This window comes from Cygnus olor, chromosome 1 (assembly GCF_009769625.2).
Source record: "Cygnus olor isolate bCygOlo1 chromosome 1, bCygOlo1.pri.v2, whole genome shotgun sequence".
NCBI classification, from domain to species: domain Eukaryota; kingdom Metazoa; phylum Chordata; class Aves; order Anseriformes; family Anatidae; genus Cygnus; species Cygnus olor.
In genome coordinates, this window is record NC_049169.1 from 188,911,384 (window position 1) to 188,934,645 (window position 23,262).

A 23,262-nucleotide genomic window follows, 5' to 3' on the forward strand; every position below is an offset into this window, starting at 1 on the left:
AGTGCTCAGATTTATGAGTCTTTAGGGGAAAAGTTTTTCATTTATTTTTTTTTAATTAGGGATTCAGCACCCTCACGGGTTAGGTTATTATGCCAGTAACGTGAGTGCCTATGTAAAATGCTGGGGGGTAGAATGGAGCAGTAGAATAGCCGCATTGTGTTACATCAAGATTATGGCATATTTTGCACTTTTAAAGAAAACAAAAATCTTTTTAGTTAATTTGTGCAGCTGTCAGTTTTGATCTCTTCCGCAAATCATTATTGGGATGACCAGAGATGCTAGCAATGGTGCAAGCACATACAAGGCAGGGGGTGGAAGTGGTTCTGCCCGTAAAGCAAATAACTGACAGGCTGCAGCGTGCCTGCTCGTGGCACGGCATGGGGCACAGCAAAGCCATCTCCCCACCATGCTCATGCTTCTGGAGCCTGGAGTTGTGGGCACGGAGCAGGGCAGAGAGGCAGGGGGCTGCTGCTTCGCTCGCAAGGGGGTGGAAGCAGCAGGTTCAAGAATTCAGCTGAAAGATCCCTTCCCCTTGGAAGGGAGGAGGATGCTGTGCTGGCTGGTCCACGGCCCGCATGGGAGCTTATCTGGGACGCCACAACCATTGAAAAGGGAGTTCAGCAATAGCAGCACATTCTGAATATTATTTTTGATTGGAATTTTTGAGCGCTGTGCGATCTTCAGACAATGTTTACTTGTGGCTTGGGCCAGCTTTAGGAATAGACCTTTAGGGATAAACTGAGGTGGACCAGAGGGTGCACTCAAGCACCGGGCCATGAACACCTCGTGGTTACTAGCTCCTCCCCAGATCTGGTTTGGATGTTACAGCTGGCTTTCAAAGGCAAGCCTAGTATAAAAGGGTCTAGTACTGGGTGTATGGACCTGAGTCAGTTGGTATTACTGCTCCCCACATCAGTCCTTCTCATTCGATGATATTCGATGGCTTATGCAGCTGTATAGACACGATGAAGCTCATTGTAGCTCTGACCTGTGCTTCTCTAAAGGCGTGGGGTGCCCACCCCTTATGATCCCACTGTGTCCCAGTGGAAATGTGCAGAGGGATGTGACAGAGCTGGGGGCTGGCAGTGGCCCCCTCTGGCTGCAGGTAGCCCACAAGAGCTCTCACGTCTGTGCTGTGGGGAACTGCACCAACACCTCTCTTCTGGTTCAGATTGTTTTACATTTCCTCTGCATTTAAAAAAAAAAGTTTGTAGTTCTATTTTTAACACACACAAAAGAGAATATTTCTGTTTCATCACATGCTAAATGAGAAAATTACAAAGAAGAGTAAAAAGGATTTCATGAGAGAAAAGTGGCTTTCCTGAGAACCCTACACTTTCATTGTTATTGTTATATTTGTAACAACAAAGGCAACTCCTAAGCAATTCCTCTCACATTGTTTTGTTTTTGGAATAGGCGCCTGTATAAAAATGATTGCACAAACAGCTGTTCCACCTTTGTTTTAGCTGCTGCAGATGGTGGGACTGAATCCTCAGCGTTGGTGGATGACAATGGCAGCGAGGAAGATTACAGTTACGAGGAACTCTGCCAAGCCACGCCGAGGTACCTACAGCCTGGAGGGGAACAGCTAGCCATTAATGAGGTAACATCCTGGGCTGCAATCTGCTGTGGGGAATCTTTGCATTGTTATTGTGATGGAGTGCATGTTTTCCACAGGCCTGAGGCTTCTTATTAATAAAAAGTGTAATGACTGCAGCCATCATGATGAAGTATCCAGCAGCAGTGGCATCCTGCCTCTGACAGAGTCCAAGAGCAGATGCCAAGGGAAGAGCATGGTGACTACCACTTCACTGGGAGCCTAACTCGTTAGCTATATAACTGCTCTGGAGTAGGACTCTAATCATTCTTACTCTAATAAATGTATGCATGGGTTTCTGAAGATCCAGAAGTTTTAATTTCATCTTGTAAAAGGATTAATCTTGGGCACTCTAGTGAGATATTTTGGTCTTTTTAGGAATTTATAAATAGTTCAGTGTTTGTCCTTTGTCCTTCACATCCTCTTTCTCTTCCCATCTCAGCTGATAAGCGATGGCAGCATTGTCCATGCAGAAGCTCTCTGGGACCATGTGACTATGGATGATCAAGAGCTGGGTTTCAAAGCTGGAGATGTCATTAGAGTCCTAGAAGCTTCCAACAAAGACTGGTGGTGGGGAAGAATTGAGGACAAGGAAGCCTGGTTTCCAGCTAGCTTTGTCAGGGTGAGTAACTCTGTTGTTTTTACACCATTGTCAGGCAAAGTTCCTTGTATTAGAACAGAACGCAGCAATGACCATGGCATTAAATCTAAATGAAGGGCCCGATCATCAGCATCTTTGCATCTGCACATCAGTGGTGTAACTCCTAATGACTTCACAAGTTATAAAGCAGTAGAAAATCACACCACTAGCTCCTGACACCTTTTATTCTCACTTCTTCTTTTGTGTGTCCCATTTGTAACCAAAGGAGTTTCACAAGTAGAAATGAGGGCAGCAGGAAGCTCAGCCAGAAGCAATCAGTGTATTCAGAGAGGACACAGCAGTTTGTATGAGGGGCAGGGCAAAGCTATGCTGTATGCTGCTGTCTTCTGTTACTGCAGGGATTTCTTGATGAAATAGGCAAAAATTATTACCACATAATTCTGTAGGAGTCTGAACTCCTTAGTCGGACAAAACATAACATTGAAATATATTTCACAATTTATTTTACTTTTTGAGAGCCCGTAAGGAAACTTGGGCTACAACATATTAAGTACTACACAAAGTGCAAGATGTGGTTCCTGCTTTTACTATTCCTAGTTCTTCAACCAAAATGGGCAATCAGACAAAAGTGGGCAAAGGAGGTGCTGTTATCCACATTGTACACACAGGGAGCTGGGGCAGAGGGAAACTATTTAGAAGTATCTGAATGAATTGTCTACTTTAGAAATTTTTGCTTATAAGCTGAGTTGGCCAAAATAATACATGAACTGTTAGTAAGGGAGAGAAATAAATATGTAAAATACACAGGCAGCACAACATTATCTCTCAGATGATGGGAGTAGAAAGCCATTTATTTAGCCAACTAGACAAATCTCAGCACTTTATTTGAATACCCAATGAGTATAATGAGATAAATCCTGTTGCAGAACCCCCCTCCTTGTAAGGCAGGAATGGGAACATTTGTGTCACATGTCCTCTCTTAATTGTAAGAAGTTTGTAACAGTCTTGTCATGCTTTGTAGAAGTTGGCTGTTTTACTCTAGTTTGCTTTGTTTGTTCTGGCTGCAGCTGCGAGTTAATCAGGAAGAACTGCCAGAAAATTGTAGTAGTATCCAGGATGAAGAACAAGATGCAGATATCAGCAAACATCGTCAGAAAATAGCTGAAAACAAGGATCAGATGAGAACCAACGTTATACAGGAAATTATGAACACAGAACGAGTCTATATCAAGCATCTCAAGGACATCTGTGAGGTACATGCTTTAACCTGAAGGCATTCTGCTGACCTAGTGTGAACAAAACATCCCATCTAAGTTGAAAACTGGAGTATTTTCTCAGGTCATAATATTCCCAGTTGCACTTCTGAGGCTGCCAGTCAGAGCCTTGTCGTGCCCTCATAAGGTTTTCCTCTCCACAGACCGCCACAAGGCACCACTTCCTTTTTTAAAAAAAAAAACATTCCATTTTTGACATGGAAAAAATAGTTCACTTGTCTAACTGCTATTTCCATAAAAATAAGTGAGAGGAAGTCTAGTTTATTTGAAACATTTTATCACTTGGTTTAGATAGAAAACTTGCAGTAACTAATAAAATCTGCTACAGTTCAGAGACTAAGCTTTATGAAAGTAGCATGCAAAGAGAAAGTTTGCAGGGCAAGATTTTTTTTTGTTTTCTCCAGCGAAGAGACTTTTGTTGATGCTTAGGAGCTATGAAGTCTTTCAAGGTGTTCTAGAACTAATTTGCTTGTTTGAACTGTGAAATAGCAAGAACACAGTGTTTTTTCCTTCTTTTTATTCAAGCTTTCTTGGAAGACCACACTCAGTCAAGAAGAAGCTTCTTAATACTTTTCACCGATGTTTGCCTTTTCTGATGTGGACTGTGATGCATTTGACCTGTATTTGACGTGTACTTGTGGTTACCATCTGAACGGGTGCTAAGCAACCTATCAAAATATTCTTCCTATACTTGGTTTACTGGTTCTCCCTCTGTATTTGTCATGTTCTCATCCTTTAGTCCGCCACTCATTAGATTCTTTCATGGACAGCAAAGTAGACATGACAACAGTGTTGTGTTTCTTTTTCTGTTTTCTTTTTCTATTTTCTTTCTTTTTCCTTTTCTCCCTTTCTTCCTTCGTCTTTGTGGATCAGGCCTTTTTAATGCAGTTTATAGAAAGATAAACGGGAAGACAAAAAGACAAAAAATTGTTGCTAACTGGCAGGCCATTTTTTTTTTAAATTATTAAATGTAAGTTATGTCATTTGGATTCACTATTTACATACACTATCAAGTTTGACCGGGTGCCTAGAAGATGAGGGAGGAATTTGTACACACAGCTGCATTGCTGCTATGGTTAGCTGAGTTCTGGGACACCGCTTTCATATTTTACTGACCTATTAATTTTTAGACTGCTATTAATGATTAAATCTCTCTAATACATATCTTCTATAACTCTTTTTTTTTTTTAAAGACATGCCTCTTCAGTTCAGTTTAGTACAGAACAGCAAACACATTTTCCAAGTAGAGAAACGGTGGTGCACGCTCAGCATGTGGCGTAGAGGTGGTTTGCTTTCCTCTGAGTGAATTTGTAGGGTGGTACAAGCAGGACACAAGCTGAAAATACATTCAGGTAGGACTGGGACTGAGCCAGAAAAGCTACTGCAGATAATAATGCAAATGTGCCAGCCCTGCACTGGAATGAATCACTAGGGCTGGTGCAGTCAGAATCACAAAGCTGGTAGATACCCAGAAAAACCAGTAGTGTTCAAGAAGTGTCTACCATCCGCATTAAAGAGCTGCACAGAGGCTCCTGTTTCTTGCTGGAGTTGTCCTCCTAATGGTGGTGGCTGGCATGCAGTGTAACCACTGAACTGTGCTCAGAGCAGATGGCTGTGCAGGAGACAAGAAGGCTTGTAACAGTGCCAGCAGTGCTCAGGGATGCTTCCTGGCAAACCTCACTGGAGCAGTTGCAGGCTTTTTACAGCTGTCTGCTCCCAGAGTGATTTGGGAGAAACCTGGAAGCGGCTGAATGGAGGAGCCTGGCACATAACCCCTGTCATACCACTTACCTTTGGACACATCTGCACCCAGGCACTGTAACTGATAGGGGAGTCTGAGCACAGCTGATGCTCCTCAATATCAGCTGCTGCTCTGCATCCTCCTCTCCCCACTCAGCTGTGTGGAGCAGGTACCTGAGGACTTCCCGTCTGTGCGTGGTGGCAGCTGCTGAGCGTTGGAGCCTGTAAGAGGCCCCTGACCTCATCTTTTCATCCTCACTATGTGGATGCTGATAGGATCTGATATTGGTTACTGAAAGCAGAATAGAATTTGCTTCGAGGGCATTTTCAAAATGAAGGACTTGGTTATGTATCTACTTACACTGGATACAAAGGAACTGGACCCATGTGATGTTCTTGCAAGTAACGAAAAAAAAGGGGAAAAGGGATCGTATTTTCACTTGAGTCTTGCTGGTACTATTACCTCCTTACCAGTACTATCTGGATTTTAACAAACAGTAGCACTCTGGCAGTATTATAATGTGTTCTTAATTGTGCTTCTATGGCTTATACTGAGTCCTGCCTAGCTGCTGGTTAAGTAACCTGTACTTTAGCCCTTTTAGAAATTGTTTGTATATTAATTGCTTCAGGATTTGTTCTTCTAGAGAAGGACTGTTACGGCACAGGGGAATTACTACGGAAAAGCATGGCAGCTGAAGGAGTAGATGCATGGGGCCTTACACCAGGCTTTTTTTGTCCAGTTTCACTGGCAGTCATAACAAGAAGGCACAAGTGAGCTTTATCCGTGGTGTATGTATCTGGTTCCCTAATGCATTCACCGTACTGTGAGACAGAAGTTGGATTGGAAGAATCAATTTGGGCATAAATCTGAAATTACTTGCCCAGTCATTTGTGCATGTCTGGGAAACCACTTGTGCTTGCAGATCACAGGATTTGCCAGTTCAGTGGGATGCTACAGGGTAGAATCTGTTTTTGTATCTTCAAACTAAAAAGGTTTTTTTTTTGTTTTGTTTCATTTCTAGGGTTATATTCGGCAGTGTCGCAAACATACAGGAATGTTCACCACAGCCCAGTTAAGCACCATTTTTGGAAATATTGAGGATATTTACAAATTCCAAAGAAAGTTTCTGAAGGATCTTGAGAAACAGTACAACAAAGAGGAACCTCATCTGAGTGAGATAGGATCATGCTTTCTTCAACATGTATGTTGCAGAAGTTGATTTTAGTTATGAAACAAATAAAACATGATAAGAAAATGCTGTTAGGGTGTTAGGAGGGTTGACAAGTGCCTATCAAATACTAATCTAAGTATAGGCAACATTTTAGAATGTAAACTATTTACAATTAAGTTAAAGAATTATTTAAATATTTCAGATTTCTCCTTATCTTTAGCAAGTATGTATCATTGTACACAACTTTAGGTTTCTTTTTCAAAACCGTAGTGATCACAGATGATTTGGAATATCTACAACAATCTCAGATTGCTTAGTCAGGCATGCAACAACTTCCTAAAGAAAATCTGGATAGAAGGTGGTGGTGAAAAAGTCTTAATTCATGATAAATACCAGCTAAGCCTATAGCTGTCAAAGCCTCCTAATTTCCAAGATTTCCCAAATAAAAGTATTTCTTGAAGTACTGGGCTTGATTATTCTGACTGAATGGAGGCCTCTGTCTCTGTTCATACAAAGAAGGTACATAGTTTTGACAGTTACAAATTAGATTTCAGTATAGTTTTAAAGCTGGTTGTTACCGAGTTTGGAAACCATGTAAGAAATGGATTCGTTAGTATAATTAGCTATAATAGGTATATTATTATATTAAAAAATACGCTTCCTTCTTTATAGTGAAATACTTTAGTTAAAGCTTTGACTTTTTTCTTTTTTTTTTGTCTGTAGCAAGAAGGCTTTGCTATTTATTCAGAATATTGTAACAATCATCCCAGTGCCTGCATTGAACTTTCCAAGCTAATGAAACAGGGCAAATACCGTCACTTCTTTGAGGCCTGTCGTTTGCTCCAGCAGATGATTGACATTGCCATTGATGGTTTTCTTCTCACGCCTGTTCAGAAAATCTGCAAATACCCTCTGCAGCTTGCAGAATTGCTCAAATATACCACTCAGGAGCACAGGTGAGAAAATTAAAAAGACAAATCTTAAATCAGTAATAACGTGTAATTACTGAATCCTTCTGGGTAGCCCAACACCAAGTCCTGAGATCAGGAACAAAACTCACAGTGACTCCTATAGGTGGGAGCTCCTGATGGCATCTTGGAACCATAACATACTGTTAACGAAAACAGTATCTGAAACGTAGCACAGGGGACTGTCAGTATGTAAGATAGAATGAGGAATAAGTGAAAGAGGGAAAAGGAAAGGAGGAAGGTGCTGAAACAGGATGGAGGGAGGGATTTGTAAATCACAGTGAAAAAAGGCCAGTGTGTCAAAGAAAAGAAGGAAGTCCACAGAAGAAAGGGAGAAGCTGCATAAATGTTGTGGACACATGAAAAGGCAAAGGGGGCCTTAGAACAAAAACACAATCTGAGCAAATTTGAAAGTAATGTTTTTTGAAATTTATTAGTAATAAACACTGCAGAGGAAAGGTGTTATGGAAAAAAATGTTTCTTGAACCCAGTAAAAAGTGTAGTTACAAACTTTGAGAGCACAGGGAGAACCAAGAGTGAAAAAGCTAAGAGAGAACGATTAATCAAAGGAAACAGCAAATACTGTTAACAAAATTTTATAAGAAAGTGTTAGCAAAACATTGTTATTCAGGGATTTCCAAGGTATTTTTGCATTTGTTGCATCATTGTTGCACAGCATTTGTTGCTGTGCATTTGTTGCATCTTCTGATGAAAAACTCTGCTAAAGGTAGGGTATACTCCACCAAATCTCCCGGTAACTTTAAGACAAATACTTCTTGTCCCAAAATAAATACAGAATACTTGGGGATCAGTATTTCCATACCAGTTCCCTAAAAATTTGCTGTGAGGATCCTTGTCATCTACACTCTTTGTAAACTTCTTCCTATCTGAGCTACTTCACTGGGTTTTCTGAATATGTGCTAGAACTACTGTTCAGTTGTTTTTTCATCTCATTGTAAAGATCCCAGTCTCTCAAAACTGAACTTTTCACTAGACCCAAGCATAGCGTTCCCTTTTACCTCTCTTCCCAAGCTGGGTCTTTACCATTCACTGTAGTAATGCAAATAATGAAAATCAGAGAAAAATATAAATCTGGATGGAGACCTTTACAGGACAGAAAATGTAGTGTGAAAGAATAGCTCCTCAGTAAATAGAAATTATCCATTAATTAAATAATTCTTCCATTAAAATGACACATATAATAACTTGTTAGACAGTTAACAGTTAAGAACGTATATGATGTCGTCAGGTGTTAAACATGTTGTGTTACCATAGACCAGAAAACCAAAAGTATTACTCAAAGTGGGTGCAGGGCACATTGTAACTGTAACATCTGCAACTCAGAATTTGATTTTTTTTTTTTCTTGGCATTTTTTGTTAATTTAAGAAATTAATGGTTTTCTACTACCTGCAATTGTAAATTGTAGCTAAATTATCAATTATTAATTAATTAATTTGTGATTTTTTTAAAATTTGTAATTTTACATTAAAAATGTAAATTATTAAACCAGCCGGGATTGACTATGTACGAAGAACGCAGAAACATACAAACCTGAACTGAAATCCAAGTGACCAGTTCTATTTTGAACCCACAAGAAATACTTTTTTCGTTTGGTGTCTGCTAGGAAGCTTGCATACTAGAAGGGGCAATTTATTTAGGTTCCTCCAAAACACTTGTTTGCAAAAAAGGCCCAGACAATAGATTTTCTGCTGGGATAAGTAAGAACTGATGTTGCAGGTAATTAGCCTTCCTAGTATATCCCATGGCTGATTAACTCTTTGACTAAATTAAGATTTTATCTTTAAACGTCTGCCTTTTTACCTGGTACAACTGCAAGAAAAATGTTCCACTGTGACCCCTGTGCTCAAAGTCCAGGCACAGCCTGAGGCAATGCTTTGTGGGCCAAAGTCTGCAATTCTTTAACCTTGAGAAAATTCCCCTTGGAAACAATGGGATTTTTGCTAGGGACTGTAGGGATGTGGACTTTTGACGTTCAGGGGTTCATTTCTCCAGCCCCGTGGAAAGCCGTGCAATGACAATTGAAACAGGTATCAGTTTCCCTGCTGCTAATTTCCAACAGCTTATTCCGTGAGTGACTAAATCTGTAGGTGGAGTGCCAGACAGCTCTTGCCACCTTCTTGCCACCCACAGTGGCCGCTCTCCTGACCCGTGACCCAGCAGGCAGAGGTGCCTGCAAACACGGCCGTGCTGCCGGTGTCCAGAGATGCTCGCCTGTGCTCGAGCAGAGCCTTGGCACAGCTCCAGTCAGCTTATTCTTTCGGAGCTTTTTATTTTGTGTTTGTAGCACGACTGAAGATGTGCACAGCCTTCTGTGAAGGCCACGGTTTATGCAACGAGTGAGGACTAGCGTACACACCCACAAAGGAGGAACTGAGATAAGAGTAGCAGTGTGGCTATCATGCGGTCACCCCGTGGGACATCTCCCTGACATGAGACGGATCCTGTTATTGTTAATCTCACTTTTTATATACAGCGTGGCAGAAAAGGGTTTCCAGAGCTATAAACAGAGAGAGGAGAGCAATGTGCAGATGTAGAGGGGAAGTGCATCCATCAGCGGCGGCAGATGAAAATAGGAACCAGGACAGAAGCAGATAAAGAGGACAGTGAGGCTGACCCCCTTGCAGGGTTTATTTCTGGCTCATACTGTTTTCTACCTCTGGCTCCCTTTTCTGCAAGGGTCATTGTGATAAAGGAGGGAAGACAGCTGGGACTCATAAGGCAAGAAAAAAGTCTTTCCTTCCCTCTTCTCAGAGACTCCATTTGAGGAAGGTGAAGGAGGGAGAGATGCTATACAAAGGGGAACCAGAACCTGCCCACTGGCTGGGTACAGCTGAAAGCAAGTGAGGAGCTCAGGGAAAGAAGGAGGGAAGCAGGGCAGTGGAGGAAGGACAGGAGACTTGCATTCCACCTGGAGCAGGCAGGGGAAGGTGACAGCCTTGACTCTTTCACACTTGTTCCATGAAATTGGTCTGCTTTAACAGCATTGTCTCCTTTAATTCTTCTCTTTGGTGCTCATGTTCTTGGGTGCCTTACCCTGTTCAAGGTTGCTGTTGGTATCTTTTCTGGCTGCATAAGTTCTCTGTTCCTATTTGTTGACACAACCTTTGGAAATGAGAAGGAGAAAATATAGTTGTTAAACATGATTGAAGGGGTGTCCTTCACAATAAAATCCCAATCAGATTTTGCTTAAAAACAAATTACTTTGGTGAAATGTGTGAATCACTGAGGTGAATGGGAGTGTTACCATTGTTTTCAGTAGAGACAGCATTTCTATTCACTAATCTACTCCTCCTTACAAGTTTAGTAATTTGCTCCTGCACAAAATACATCAGTACACTGAATTGTACAGACTACTGTGTGAGCTTGAAGATAGCTGAGAATCAGCTGTCTATTATTTAAGTACTCTGAGTGATAAATGGGTAATGCAGGCCAATAGCACCATGTCACAGCTTCTGATTGCATCATTCCTATTGCGTAAGTGATCTTTGAAACATGTCTACATTTCACAGTGATTATAACGACATAAAAGCTGCATATGAGGCTATGAAGAACGTAGCATGCCTGATCAATGAGCGAAAACGAAGACTGGAAAGCATAGACAAGATAGCGCGTTGGCAAGTGTCTATAGTAGACTGGGAGGTAAGTGCCTGACCCTTTCCTTGTCAAAGGTGCTGTGTACAGTACTTCATCTCCTCCACAGGATATATCTTTCTGCGTAGAAGGTAGTTTATAGTGTCTACTTTTCAACTGGTCACTGCTCAGGTAAAAGTCCTGTCGCTTCATTTGCAGTGATTGTGTTACTGATTACCTTGTTTGACTCAGGAAGAGCAGCTCATTGTACGTGAACACATCTTTGAGATGATACTGGAATGTAGGAATCATATAATTGTAAGGGTTGGAAAAGCCCTCCAAGATCACCCGGTCCAACCATTCCCCTACCACCAATGTCACCCACTAAACCGTGTCCCCAAGCACCACGTCCAACCTTTCCTTGAACACCCTCAGGGATGGTGACTCCACCAATGTTTTTTTTTGTTTGTTTGTTTGTTTTTAAATGCTGGTGCTGTAGAATCTTACTTGGATTTTTGGTAGTTTTATCAGAACCTGAACCCTCTTTACTGACTTTAGTAAGTGTCCTCCAGATTTATGCAGAAATAAAGCAGAGCAGAATCACGTTCATTGAGTTTGCCTGTATAAGATTATTTACATTCTGTAGCGTTTTCAAATCTAATAATAAAAGTATAAGAAAATGGAATACATTTAAGACTTGATTAGTAAAATGGGACTGGTTAGGCACATAGTAAGATCTTGAAATATTATTTACTTACTGCATGTGTAATATATCTTCCTAGGGCCCAGATGTGTTAGCCAGAAGCTCGGAACTCATCCACTCAGGAGAACTGACCAAAATATCAAAGCAAGGCAAAAGCCAGCAGAGGACTTTCTTCCTTTTTGACCATCAACTTGTGTTCTGTAAGAAGGACCTATTGAGGAGGGACATCTTGTATTATAAGGATCGTATTGACATGGATGAGATGGAACTTGTAGACACTGAAGATGGCAGAGACAAAGACTTTAACATTAATGTCAAGAATGCCTTTAAGATAATAAACAGAGCAACAGAAGAGATTCATTTGTTCTGTGCAAAAAAGCAAGAGGATAAGAAGAGATGGATGGAGGCATGCGGAAGTGAAAGGAGAAGAGTTCAAGAAGATAAGGAAATGGGTGAGTACAGGAATTTCCTCCCTAAAAGGTGGTAATAACAAAAAGGGAATGTTGTTGTTTTTCCACTTCTTTTTATGCTTTGTGCAGATGTGCACTCTGCCTTCTGGGACTGTTGCCTTTTTCTTACCTGACATGGCTTTTAGCTGTGTAAACGAAGCCTGTTCAGGTGTGTTTGTCCTGTCATTGTGGGCCAAAGGTTCAGAGCAGCTAACAAGGGTATCTAAGTTACAGTGTAACCTATGTCATTCTAGGGCATGGTGGAGTACAATCACAGAATCGTCTCGGTTGGAAGAGACCTCCAAAATCACCGAGTCCAACCTCTGACCTAACACTAACAAGTTCTCCACTAAACCATATCACTGAGCTCAACATCTAAACGTCTCTTAAGACCTCCAGGGATAGCGACTCAACCACTTCCCTGGGCAGCCCATTCCAATGTCTAACAACCCTTTCAGTAAAGAAGTTCTTCCTAATATCCAACCTAAACCTCCCCTGGCACAACAACAATGATATATAGGATATGACAACAGGCAGTTCACAAAGACCTATCACTAATAAAAATCCATCCAAAATCCCAGCAGCTATGTATGAGTTATTGGCCCCAAATATCTGTTCTTAAAGGACACTGTATTATAAAGCCAAGCAGCAGTAGTTGTAGATTTGTACTTCTCCTTTTTACGACATTACCTTTGTGCGGAAGAGAGTGGCATAATTCATAAGAAACGTTCTTCAGGCTGTGGATGGCAGATTAGAGTTGGAAGTGCACTGAAGTGGATGGTACAACTTAGAAACTCTTAAAATTTAAACAAGATGCTAAATCTCATATTCCAATTTCACTCAAAACATCTGGTCACAAGAATAGGAAGACAGGAATAAACCTTAGGTTGCAAACATAAACCCTTTAATCTTAGAGGATTTCTCCTGTTTCATACTGTTGTAACAATGACAAAAATAAGATCTCCTCCAAATATATTGTAGATGGTCCATCTATAAGCTAAAGAAAACATTTTCAAGTTTGCCAATTCATATTCTAAAACCAATTTTAATTCTTTCCCATTGCACCAACTGCTGCAGTTAATCCCAATCACCTTGACTCCAGAGTAAGTAATGAAGCAGCACAGCTAACTTTCCCCAAACTTCTTAAAACAAACTTCTCTTGTGCTGAACATCAGGGTGTGACATCAGCACAGAATCACAGATTGTAGGGGTTGGAAGGGACCTCAAGAGATCATCGGGTCCAACCCCCCTGCCAAAGCAGGTTCCCTAGAGCAGGTTGCCCAGGTAGGCGTCCAGACGGGCCTTGAATATCTCCAGAGAAGGAGACTCCACAACCTCCCTGGGCAGCCTGTTCCAGTGCCCCGTCACCCTCACCGTGAAGAAGTTCTTTCTCATGTTGGTGCGGAACTTCCTGTGATCCGTTTTGTGGCCGTTGCCCCCTTGTCCTGTCCCCACAAACCACTGAAAAGAGGTTGGCCAAATCCCACTGTCTCTCACACTTCAGGTATTTGTAAACATTGATAAGATCCCCTCTCAGTCTTCTCTTCTCCAGGCTGAACAGACCCAGGTCTCTCAGCCTTTCCTCATAGGGAAGATGCTCCAGGCCCTGTATCATTATATTATGGTCCTGTTGCGCACAACGCAGATGGCTTTCATGAGTTGCTCTGTGTAGAGCTTATTCACGCATCTTGTGCTCCTGGGGGAGGGTGTTGGCTGCCTTTATCAGTTCACCTAAATGGAACTTTAGAATAATGTGGGTATTGGAAAAGGGAGAAGGTGATTTGAAGGTACTGGAGTAACACAGAGATGATGTCCAAATAACCCCTCTTTTAATAAAGTTATTAAAAACCTCAGCTCCAGCATACAATGTGATCAGTCAGCATTGAATAAATCACAGCTCTTGCCCTTTTGTGAAGAGGGCTGAGCAAAAGAAGATAAAATGTAAGCATTTTTCATTCCCATTCCTTCTGAAGGATGCTCCTGAGCTCTTCAGATCTTTATCTACACCTCTTCCTGCAGTGTTTTTTATGGAGCACTGGGCAAGTATGTTGATGAGGCCAAATGCTCTGTGTTGGGATGCTTCTATGGTTCACTCCAGCCCTTGCTGGTGGCAGCAGCAGGTCTGTCTTGTGCAGCAGTGGGGTGTTACCATTCTGTTCCTGGAAGGCCGCGCTTCCAGAAAACCCCAAGCATGGGGAAACTGCACAGGTGTAGCAGCTGTTATCATAAATGTCATTATTCTACTGGGAACTCATGAGATTCTACTGGGGAACTAGTGAGAATCAAGATACGACACTCAAAAGGGACAGCCATTCACCAGTGGTGGCAGTGATAAGGATGAGATTTGTCATAACAGCACTAGCCCTTATTTAGGGCAAGGCCACAAATCTCCATGGTGCTGAGAGCAAAGATTGCAAGGGAGGGTCCCCAGTGCTTCTGTTCTTAAGGCACTGACTGCAATATGGTGAAGACACATGCATGTGCAGTCTTTTCTGCCCGTGTAACATCCATCTTGCTGGAAACTTGCTTTTCAAATTATACTCATTATTCAGATTTAGTAGTACCAGTTTTGGCATGGGTGTCTTGAACTAGAGGAAAAATAGCTGAGTTGTAATAGCCAATGTCCATCCGGTCTTGTGAGTTGCAGTAGCTTGGACGTATTCTCTACTGCCCAGAAGACTGCTTGTTTTCCATAATTTCGTCTTTTTGGCATAATTGAACATTTCCTTTAGCCAAAACCAGTGGAAAAGCTCCAGTATTCTCAACCTCAGGTTTAAATTTATCCTGTTGATTTTGTAAGCTATCTTGCTGGAGTTCGCATAAAGCCTCTAATCTAACCACTCTGAGAACAAATACATACTCTTCAAATGGCATTTTACTTCTATTTTCAAAAACACTTTGGTCAGGTCATTGTCTCCCAAACCATATCTAGATTTTCTTAGCTTTTATGAATACATGTGAAGAAAAGGCCACAGCCAGAAAATCCTTCTCCAAACCACTAATAGTAACCCTACGACAGTGGTCTGATCTATGCTGATGAAACTGCTTTCATTTCTTTTGTCCATTTCCTTGTTTCTATAAAGGAAATAATTGCAGAATAAAATAAAAGAAACTTCTGCTACCCCAAAATTATGGCTAAATGCTGTTGTATTTTAAGTTAATAGGCTGATTTAGGTTAGATATAAGGAGGAAATTCTTTACTTAGAGGGTGGCGAGGCCCTGGCACAGGCTGCCCAGAGAAGCTGTGGATGCCCCATCCCTGGAGGTGTTCAAGGCCAGGCTGGATGGGGCTTTGGGCAACCTGGTCTGGTGGGAGGTGTCCCTGCCCATGGCAGGCGGTTGGAACTGGGTGATCTTTAAGGTCCCTTCCAACCCAAACCATTCTGTGATTCTGTGATTTGTAGTAACTTCTTCATAAATACATGTTGAAAAAGCAAAGGGAATTTTAAAAGTAGAGAGATAGGCAGGCAAGTGCAAAATAGAACCAAATCATCTGCTTTATTCTGCTTTTGAGTTGCAGTTTTTGTGCTCTTTGTGTGCATGTGAGTGAAATGAGTGAGAGCACGTGCACCCTGTTGTCTGCTTGTGCTAACAAAACAGATCCATATATCACCAATGTCTTGTACACAGGGAGAGGAAAGTAGAGTGCCTGTGCATGGGCTCCAGATGACACCAGACACTTGGCTACCTTTCCTAGCAGATGTCTGGCTTCTCTGTACTCAGCACGGATCAGTCGTACTTGTCACGTGGTAGCATATAGCATAGGGTTGGCCACACACTATAGCATCATATAAGTCATGCAAGTATGCAAACAAGTACTTGAGAAACCAGAGTGTGGGATCCAGCCCCAGTACGATGGCAGCCACGACCACATCACAGCCTGCTTTGGTGTCTGGCAGAGGATGTGATGCTGAGTCCTCTGGGTTGAGGGAATGCTGCCCTCCGCAGCCTTCTGCCATGTCTGTGCTGCTAACAGCAGTTCCTTGGCATACACGGGGCACGCCGTAAATAAGATAATGTCCACCTGGTATCTTGTTCACTCAAGGATTGTGCAAAGTAGTTACAACAATGTCTGCTTTATGCCAGACAAAAGTACAGAGTTTATGAAGACTGATGTGAGATAATATCGTGGAGTTTGTTCAGTGCACAGAAAGCTTTTCCAGCTTTTAAAATCAAATCATTTATTCCATGTGGATGAGCAAATAAATACATTAAACACAGAGGTTGAAGCAATGAGAAGGTGGAAGGAAAGTAGGTAGCGTCCCCTTACAGAACAATACAAAGTTTGCCATAAGACTGAGTATTTCAAACATGAAGATATTAGGGGTTTACTTGGACCAATTTTGTGCTACTGCAGTACCAGTGACTTCAGTTTGTTACCCCAAGTTAGCTCAGATTGCCTGAAAAAAGAAACAGAATCTGTATTTAGATCTACTGCTACTATTTAGATCTACTGCTACTTGCGATCTACTGCTGGGTGGCCTGTAGCTTTCAGAAATGCTGATTTACTTTTTTTTTTCCCTTCTGTAGTTATCTAGAGCTATCTGTAGAAAGAATTTTTTGTGCACTTAGTGACTGCCATTTATGGAATTGTAAAGCAAGCTTTTCCCAGTTATCTACTGGCAAATTAATGTTTTTATTGTTATCCCAATGAAAAACTGTTTAAATTTACATGGTGAGGGAAAACATAAGTCTAAAAACTTTGGGTATATTACTGTTAAGATTTACTTAGAATTACTAAAAAATGGTTAAAATAGTTTACCTATTAGTTTTGATTTAATGTAATCAAACATTAGATTAAAATATTTTTACACCGTTGCCCTAATTTACTCTTTGCTATAGGAATGGAAATCTCAGAAAACCAGAAGAAACAAGCCATGCAGAATGCCCGTAAGTCAAGGCATGGAAAAATGAAAGGTGAGCATGTAAGAACAGCTTCACACTCCTATTTTATTCCAGCGTGTTTAGTATTGGGGAAAAGTGCAATGGTTGAGTTTCTGAATCTTTTAAAATTTTGTCTTGGGTTTACATGGTGTTCAAATTATTTACATTAGCCCATATTTCAATTTCAAATACCTTTGTAAACTGTCTACGAAATGAGCTTCCCAGTCTCCTTCAGACAGCAAGTCAGTATTATCTCTTTGCTGGAGAAGAAACACAATAGGTACAGCAAGTGTTATGTTTAAGCCTGTAAGAAAGTGCTCGCAGAGATTAAATTCAAAATGAGGGTTACTGTTTCCTTCCTTTGCTTTTACTCAGACAGCTTGTTCTTCGTTAGTAATACCGTGCTTTCTGTTTCAAACGCTCTCATGTACTTTCTGCTAGCTGCATGTTGCTGAGTGCATATCACACTCAAAATGGCTTCTCATTCTTTCTTGCTAATTTGATAAAAGTGCACAGTGATGGACTAGAAACTTGTTTTTCTGGAAACCTTTCTTAGTTGTTTTCTCTCTCAGAAAACATGTGATTTTGTCTTTCCATCTTTAAGTCAAATTTGGGTAACGTCTAGGGTGGTGAGAGAATAAATAGAACAAGTGGGAACAGACCAAGTCAGGATTTAGGAGTATAGGACTTAATTTGTCCCTACTCCCTGGGATTAATGCTATTAAAGCATTTTCTCTTTTGCAATCACAGCATATCTGTAAAAACCTGTCTGGATTATCAGGGGAGTGGCTAAAAATTGTGATCAGTAGATTCTGTTCAGAATATCCAAGGTCAAAGTCTAAGAACCTTAGCCTGGAGAAATATTTTCCAAATTGAAGAAATGCATTTTCATTGGTAGTAGTATTTTACCCAGTCTTATTCTAGAACTGATTACAGTAAGAGTATGTACTTTAAAAAATGTTTCTCCTTTGAAATATCAAAATTTACCCTTGCAAGCAATGTTGTCAGGCTTTGTGAAACTGCTGCCTATTTTTTGGTAATTCTGTAATGTTATTTGTACTGGTATTATTTTCTTCCTAAGACAAATCAATGCAGCAATTAAAAAGTGTAATGGCAGAAAAGGTAACATCTAGTAGCGCTTTTATCTAATATCATGGCAAAATTTATTCTGGCTTTACTGACTGTTGGCTTTGTTCCATGCTGCCATGCTGAATTTCCCCCCATATTGGTCACTGTGCTAGCTGTCTCATACGCTTCCTTAAATCTTTCCTGTTGCAGGTGTAAGCTATAACGGGTGTCCTATGCCTCCTCCACACCAAAGCTTGCATCCCATCCATCAGCGCCACATCACCGTGCCTACCAGCATCCCACAGCAGCAGGTCTTTGCCCTGGCAGAACCCAAGCGGAAGCCGTCCCTCTTCTGGAACACCTTCAACAAACTCACCCCATTCAAAAAGTGAGAGGGCAGGGCCTGGGAAGGACACTAGCACAGGGGGACTTATTCCAAGGAAGGACCTTGGAGACACAGATAAGCTTATTTGAGCTCAGTGAATCTCCAGTTTTGGAGGAAAAACCTTAGGCTCCCTTGAGCCAGAAGTACCACCTTTGTCTAGAAGAATGAAGATCCTCAGCGCTGCTCTGAAGTAAATGTTGCCAAGTGTCAGCATTGCTGATGAAGAGTGGTTCCCCTTCTGACAAAGACAACTTGCTGTTACTCTGAAGCAGCAGTATTGGATCTGTTTCTTAGTTAGGCTGAAATAATGATGGAATCATGCAGGTCATTGTAACATTTCGTTTTTCTTAATCTTATACTGATGGCCAAATTTAGGATAGGGAGGAGTTTTTCTTTAAGGGTATGTCAGCAAGGAATCTTGGGAGAGTTTTCTCCTTTTGGAGAACTGGGCAGGGGCCACTCATTAAAATCGAGTGGACAGATCCCATATGATTAACACACTGATGCAGAATTTGGTGCACCCTAACCCTTCCTGTCTTTTTCTATTAAATTGCCAAATGGCAGGAGAACGTCCCGCAAGGCCTTATCATATTCCAGATTGGAACGGGGAAATTTTATTCTGTCATGTAGAAACATGGACAGAGTGCAAAAGGGACTACAACGATGTGTGCGTTTCTTGCATACAAGTGGAAACAAGAGGAGCCAAGGGCATCTCTGATTTCTTTCAGTCAGAGCAATGTACTGCTTGCATGTATGCTCTTCAGTATAGAGCTTTTATATCCCTCTTTGCTCACCTCTTAGACTGGGAGACGCTTCTTTATATTTCCAATATGCTTATTTCTCTGTGAAAAAAAGTATTTTTTGTTTATTTTTTTTGTATTGGAGATAATGTGAATGTACAAAGTCGGAGTTGAGACAGTATGATCTGACCGCTGACTGCTGTCTGTGTTGCATAGTTTTCACGCTTTGTACTCTTTATTCATATAGCTTCACTTAGAAAATGGATGAATGGTAATGTAAATATCTCCATTAAGTTCTTGAAGCAGTCTGGATCCATGACTCTTCTACACGGGCAATCAACAGTGGGTTGTGACCAATTATTTCTTCACTAAGAGAGAAGTTCTTACTGGGAGGGACAAAAAACTGTGTGGACCTGAGATGGATTTTTGTGTCAGAATCATCAGTCTGTGTTGGAAGGGGAAGGACCTGACTTGAGCAAGGTCAGCTCTGGTCAGCGTCTGCTGATCTACATCGAAATAATTGGCCCATGACATGAAGTTGATTTGGTAGACTAACTTTTGAAATGCCACCAAGAAGAAAACAGGATCTTGATATTTTCAGCACTGATCATTTCTGCTTGATAACTCACTAAGGATGACAAGACTGCTGGTAATATGGAAGGAAAGAAAAACTCCATATGTTTCAGAACTGATTTGTTATGAATGTCTTTCAGATATCCTATGCTGCTGATTAGGGGCATTATTAGATGATAAGGATAGATCCAAGAGTATTCTCTTGACAAGGGACACAATCAGCTTTGTCATGAATCTGTAATATATGAAGAACAAACAATGGGCTAGAGGCCAGGCATCTTAAAAACAATGTAAAAAAAAGCCTTATTTTAAACATGTATTTGTTCCTGCTACTATTGTTACCTCTTTATTTTTATTTATCGTCAGTGTTGTGAAGCCCACTAGTCTGATGATCTTGTGATTTGATAACTTTGTGGCAACTTCTGCAAAGCCCAGGTTTGTAGTTTTGATTTTGAATGACATCTTTGACAACTGTACATTTCAAATGCCTTGTGTATATAGCTCAGCAATAATGCAAAGTCTGGTGATGCTCAGCCAAATCGTTCACTGCGTAGTGAACTTCGTTGCTTGCGCTTTTCCATAGCAATGGAAGATGACCTGAAACAGCTAAAAACTGGAAATATGCACTGACATTTTCAATGACTCAGCTTAAAGAAACTGCACAGGAAAGTTAGTGAAAAAGAGCTGTCTGGGTTCTGTTTTCCTTTTCATGTTTAAAACAAGCCATCTCCTTTCAGACTTTTTTTTTAAAAAGCAAATTCTGAATACTCAATTTAAACAGAAGAAACAGACTTCCAAATGCAGGCGTGGATCCATGCTCTTCCACTTAAATGAGCAACCCTTTTGTGTTTCTTATATACCCATTTTTCTGGGTACTTGCCATATTCAGGCCTGCAAACCAAAGTGGTGCACGTACCATGGAAGTGGAGACTTCCTTTTTTTTTTTCATAATCCCATTTTGAAAGATTTTTTTTAGATTTTTAAAAAAGTTGGATTGCAGTGCACACCCAGAAGCTTGCCCAGCTTGACCTGAAGACGTTATGAGATCCACACATACTTACATATTTGTCTTTGAAAAAAAGATTTTAAGATGTATCTTCTGACATGTCAGTGCCCATAAAGGCGCTTCCCATGTAGTGCTGGTGCCTTAGCCCTAAAAATGAACAGAAATGTTTGCCTTTGGTTTTGGATGCAGCAGTTTTTTTTCTCAAAGAGAACTTAATTTCAGAGAGAGAAAAAGCAAATGTTTCATGTTGCAGATTACTCAGGACAGTTTTATATATAGTGCCCTACATACAGATGTGGTTGTTTTGTAATATTCTCTGTGTCTTTCTTTGCAATCTGGTCTTCGACAGATCGAGGATGCCAACACAGTATGCATTTTATTGGGCTATATGTCTATTGGTCAAGGAATGTGCTGGCTATGCAGCAAGACTGATAAAGTTATGATAAGAATAGTCAAATTTAGACTACACCATAATCTTTTAATCAAGTTATAATTAAAGGAAAACAGACAAATTATCCAACAATTAAGGCAAATATTTACTTGGGGGTCGGCCTGACTTCAGAGTCTCTGGGGAAAAGGGTTGCAAATAAAATTTTAAAGTTTGTATTCTAGCACCTCTTCCCTTGAGCAGAACCTGACAGTCCTGATCTTCCTGATGACAAAACTTTTCAAAAGGTGTCTTTTCCTCTCACTTTTGCATGCTTTAAGTTGCTGTAAAATATTCTAGGGCAACTACTAAGCATATTTGTGCCTCGTTTAGCTAAAGCACAGCCAGAGCCTTCCTGATGGCCTGCTGAGCAGAAAACCTCAGACTTTTTGCATGAGATGCAGTAAAATATAATTGTCCTCAAATGTGTTCCCACTGAGTTAGGAGAATGCCAAACCATAATTGCATCTAACTCAGAGCATTTGATGTATAAAATAATAAGATTGTTTTACAAGTGGCTCTTGCCATGCTAAATTTCATGTTGAGTTTTAGTGGTCAGTGTAATAAAGGAGTTCAAAGACAGACTACTCAAATGTTCCACATTTTAGTTGTCTTTTGAAAATAATTATAGCAGAGTTTTGGAGCCAAAGGTCTTTAGCCATAACTAACACAGTATCTTTCTTTGACTGCCTTTCTGCTTTTTTTTTCTATATGTGGCATTTGTTTGTAGGAGATGCTTTCTGAATGATCTCTAATTTAAAACGATTGGTTGTAAATACTAGGGATGACTTGCATATGTATTTTATTTTGACAAGTGTTTTGTAACGTTTTATCTTACATCCATTGCTTTGTGCATCTTACCATCTGTGTGCTGTTACACGTTGTAAATCAAGTGTCCTGGCTACAGAGCAGATGAATTGGCTGTTGACGGCTGAAACACTATGTATAGGACTGCAGTAACTTGATGTGTATTTGTTCTGAAGTAATTGCATTACAAGATTTATTTACTCTTGGAACATTGTCAAATGAATCTATTTTCTGGAAATAAGTACAAACTTACATTCCCATTATTTTTCTCTTATTGTACATGTTTTAATTAAATAATGTACAGCTGAAGTTCCTCAGCTGTGTCTTATAAAACTTTATTGTACAGTTTTAAAAGTGTTGGATTTTTTTTTTGGTCTACAAAGTCTCTTCTGTGAGGCAAACATGCCTCAACTATCATCTTTATTTTATTATTGTAAAAAGAAAAAGAAGTTACACCATCTTCTGTTGATTTCCCAGTAACAGCTACAGTACTTCCCAGCACAAATCCAATTTAGCAAACTACTGAACCCCATTCCAGGGTTGAACTCTTTAATATTTAGACAAAACCCATCCTTGTTACTGTCCTAGCAACATGCAGCTATTCTCATTGTGCTTTACCTTGTCCTAGCAGTCCTCTTCTACGGTACCCCTTGGAAGTAAAAGTTGGAGGTTCAGCTCGCTGCTCTGGCTGGTGGAGAAAAGTCCTTCCTGCTCAAGGCTGTGTTAAACATTTATGTTTCACTGAGACACAGTAGCTTCAACAAAATAACCTATTTTGCTGAAATCTTTTCACGAAAAATGTTTTTGTGAGCTCAAATGCTGGCAGAATAGTTGGACTTGGGCTTGCTGACTGATTCTCCCTCCTGTCAATGTCCATGCTTTTATCTCTGTTTCTTGCTTCACCTCACAGCTGGGAGTTTTCCCGGGCCTCCAAATGCCATTGCTGCACAGGTTTTGTGTTGAGTGCTCAGATATCAGAGCGAAAGGCACAATGACCACTTGGTGAGGTTGGATGTCTGAAAAATACACCTTGAGCAAACACTGGAGTACAATGTCATGGCCAGGAGGCTTCCTTGAGCCTATCGGTTGGACCAGGTGACCCCCAGAGGTCCCTTCCGAATTAAACCATTCATCTGGCCTCGGTGACCTCATTTGTACATTTTATTTCAAGTTCTGACATTCAGGCCCGGCTCTGTAGGTAGTGAAGTTCTTCAAGAGCTGATCTATAAGGTGGAGCTTTTAGTTCACATACAGACAGCACTGCTTATCTTTTTTT

General features: G+C 40.7%; 1 protein-coding gene across 12 annotated transcripts in view; it reads left to right on the forward strand.

Moving 5' to 3' along the window:
• Positions 1–22,334, forward strand: part of SPATA13 (spermatogenesis associated 13) — a 171,358-nt gene extending 149,024 nt beyond the window's left edge. For all 12 annotated transcript variants that reach the window (XM_040543970.1, XM_040543969.1, XM_040543974.1 and 9 more), the window contains 9 exons: positions 1,467–1,603; positions 2,040–2,219; positions 3,266–3,451; positions 6,235–6,414; positions 7,108–7,340; positions 10,884–11,013; positions 11,727–12,099; positions 16,939–17,013; positions 18,259–22,334. In XM_040543970.1, coding sequence (XP_040399904.1) covers positions 1,467–1,603; positions 2,040–2,219; positions 3,266–3,451; positions 6,235–6,414; positions 7,108–7,340; positions 10,884–11,013; positions 11,727–12,099; positions 16,939–17,013; positions 18,259–18,440 — 1,676 coding nt within the window. In that variant the 3' untranslated portion in view covers positions 18,441–22,334. The remainder of the gene's footprint in view (positions 1–1,466; positions 1,604–2,039; positions 2,220–3,265; positions 3,452–6,234; positions 6,415–7,107; positions 7,341–10,883; positions 11,014–11,726; positions 12,100–16,938; positions 17,014–18,258) is intronic.
• The last annotated feature ends 928 nt before the right edge of the window (positions 22,335–23,262 follow it).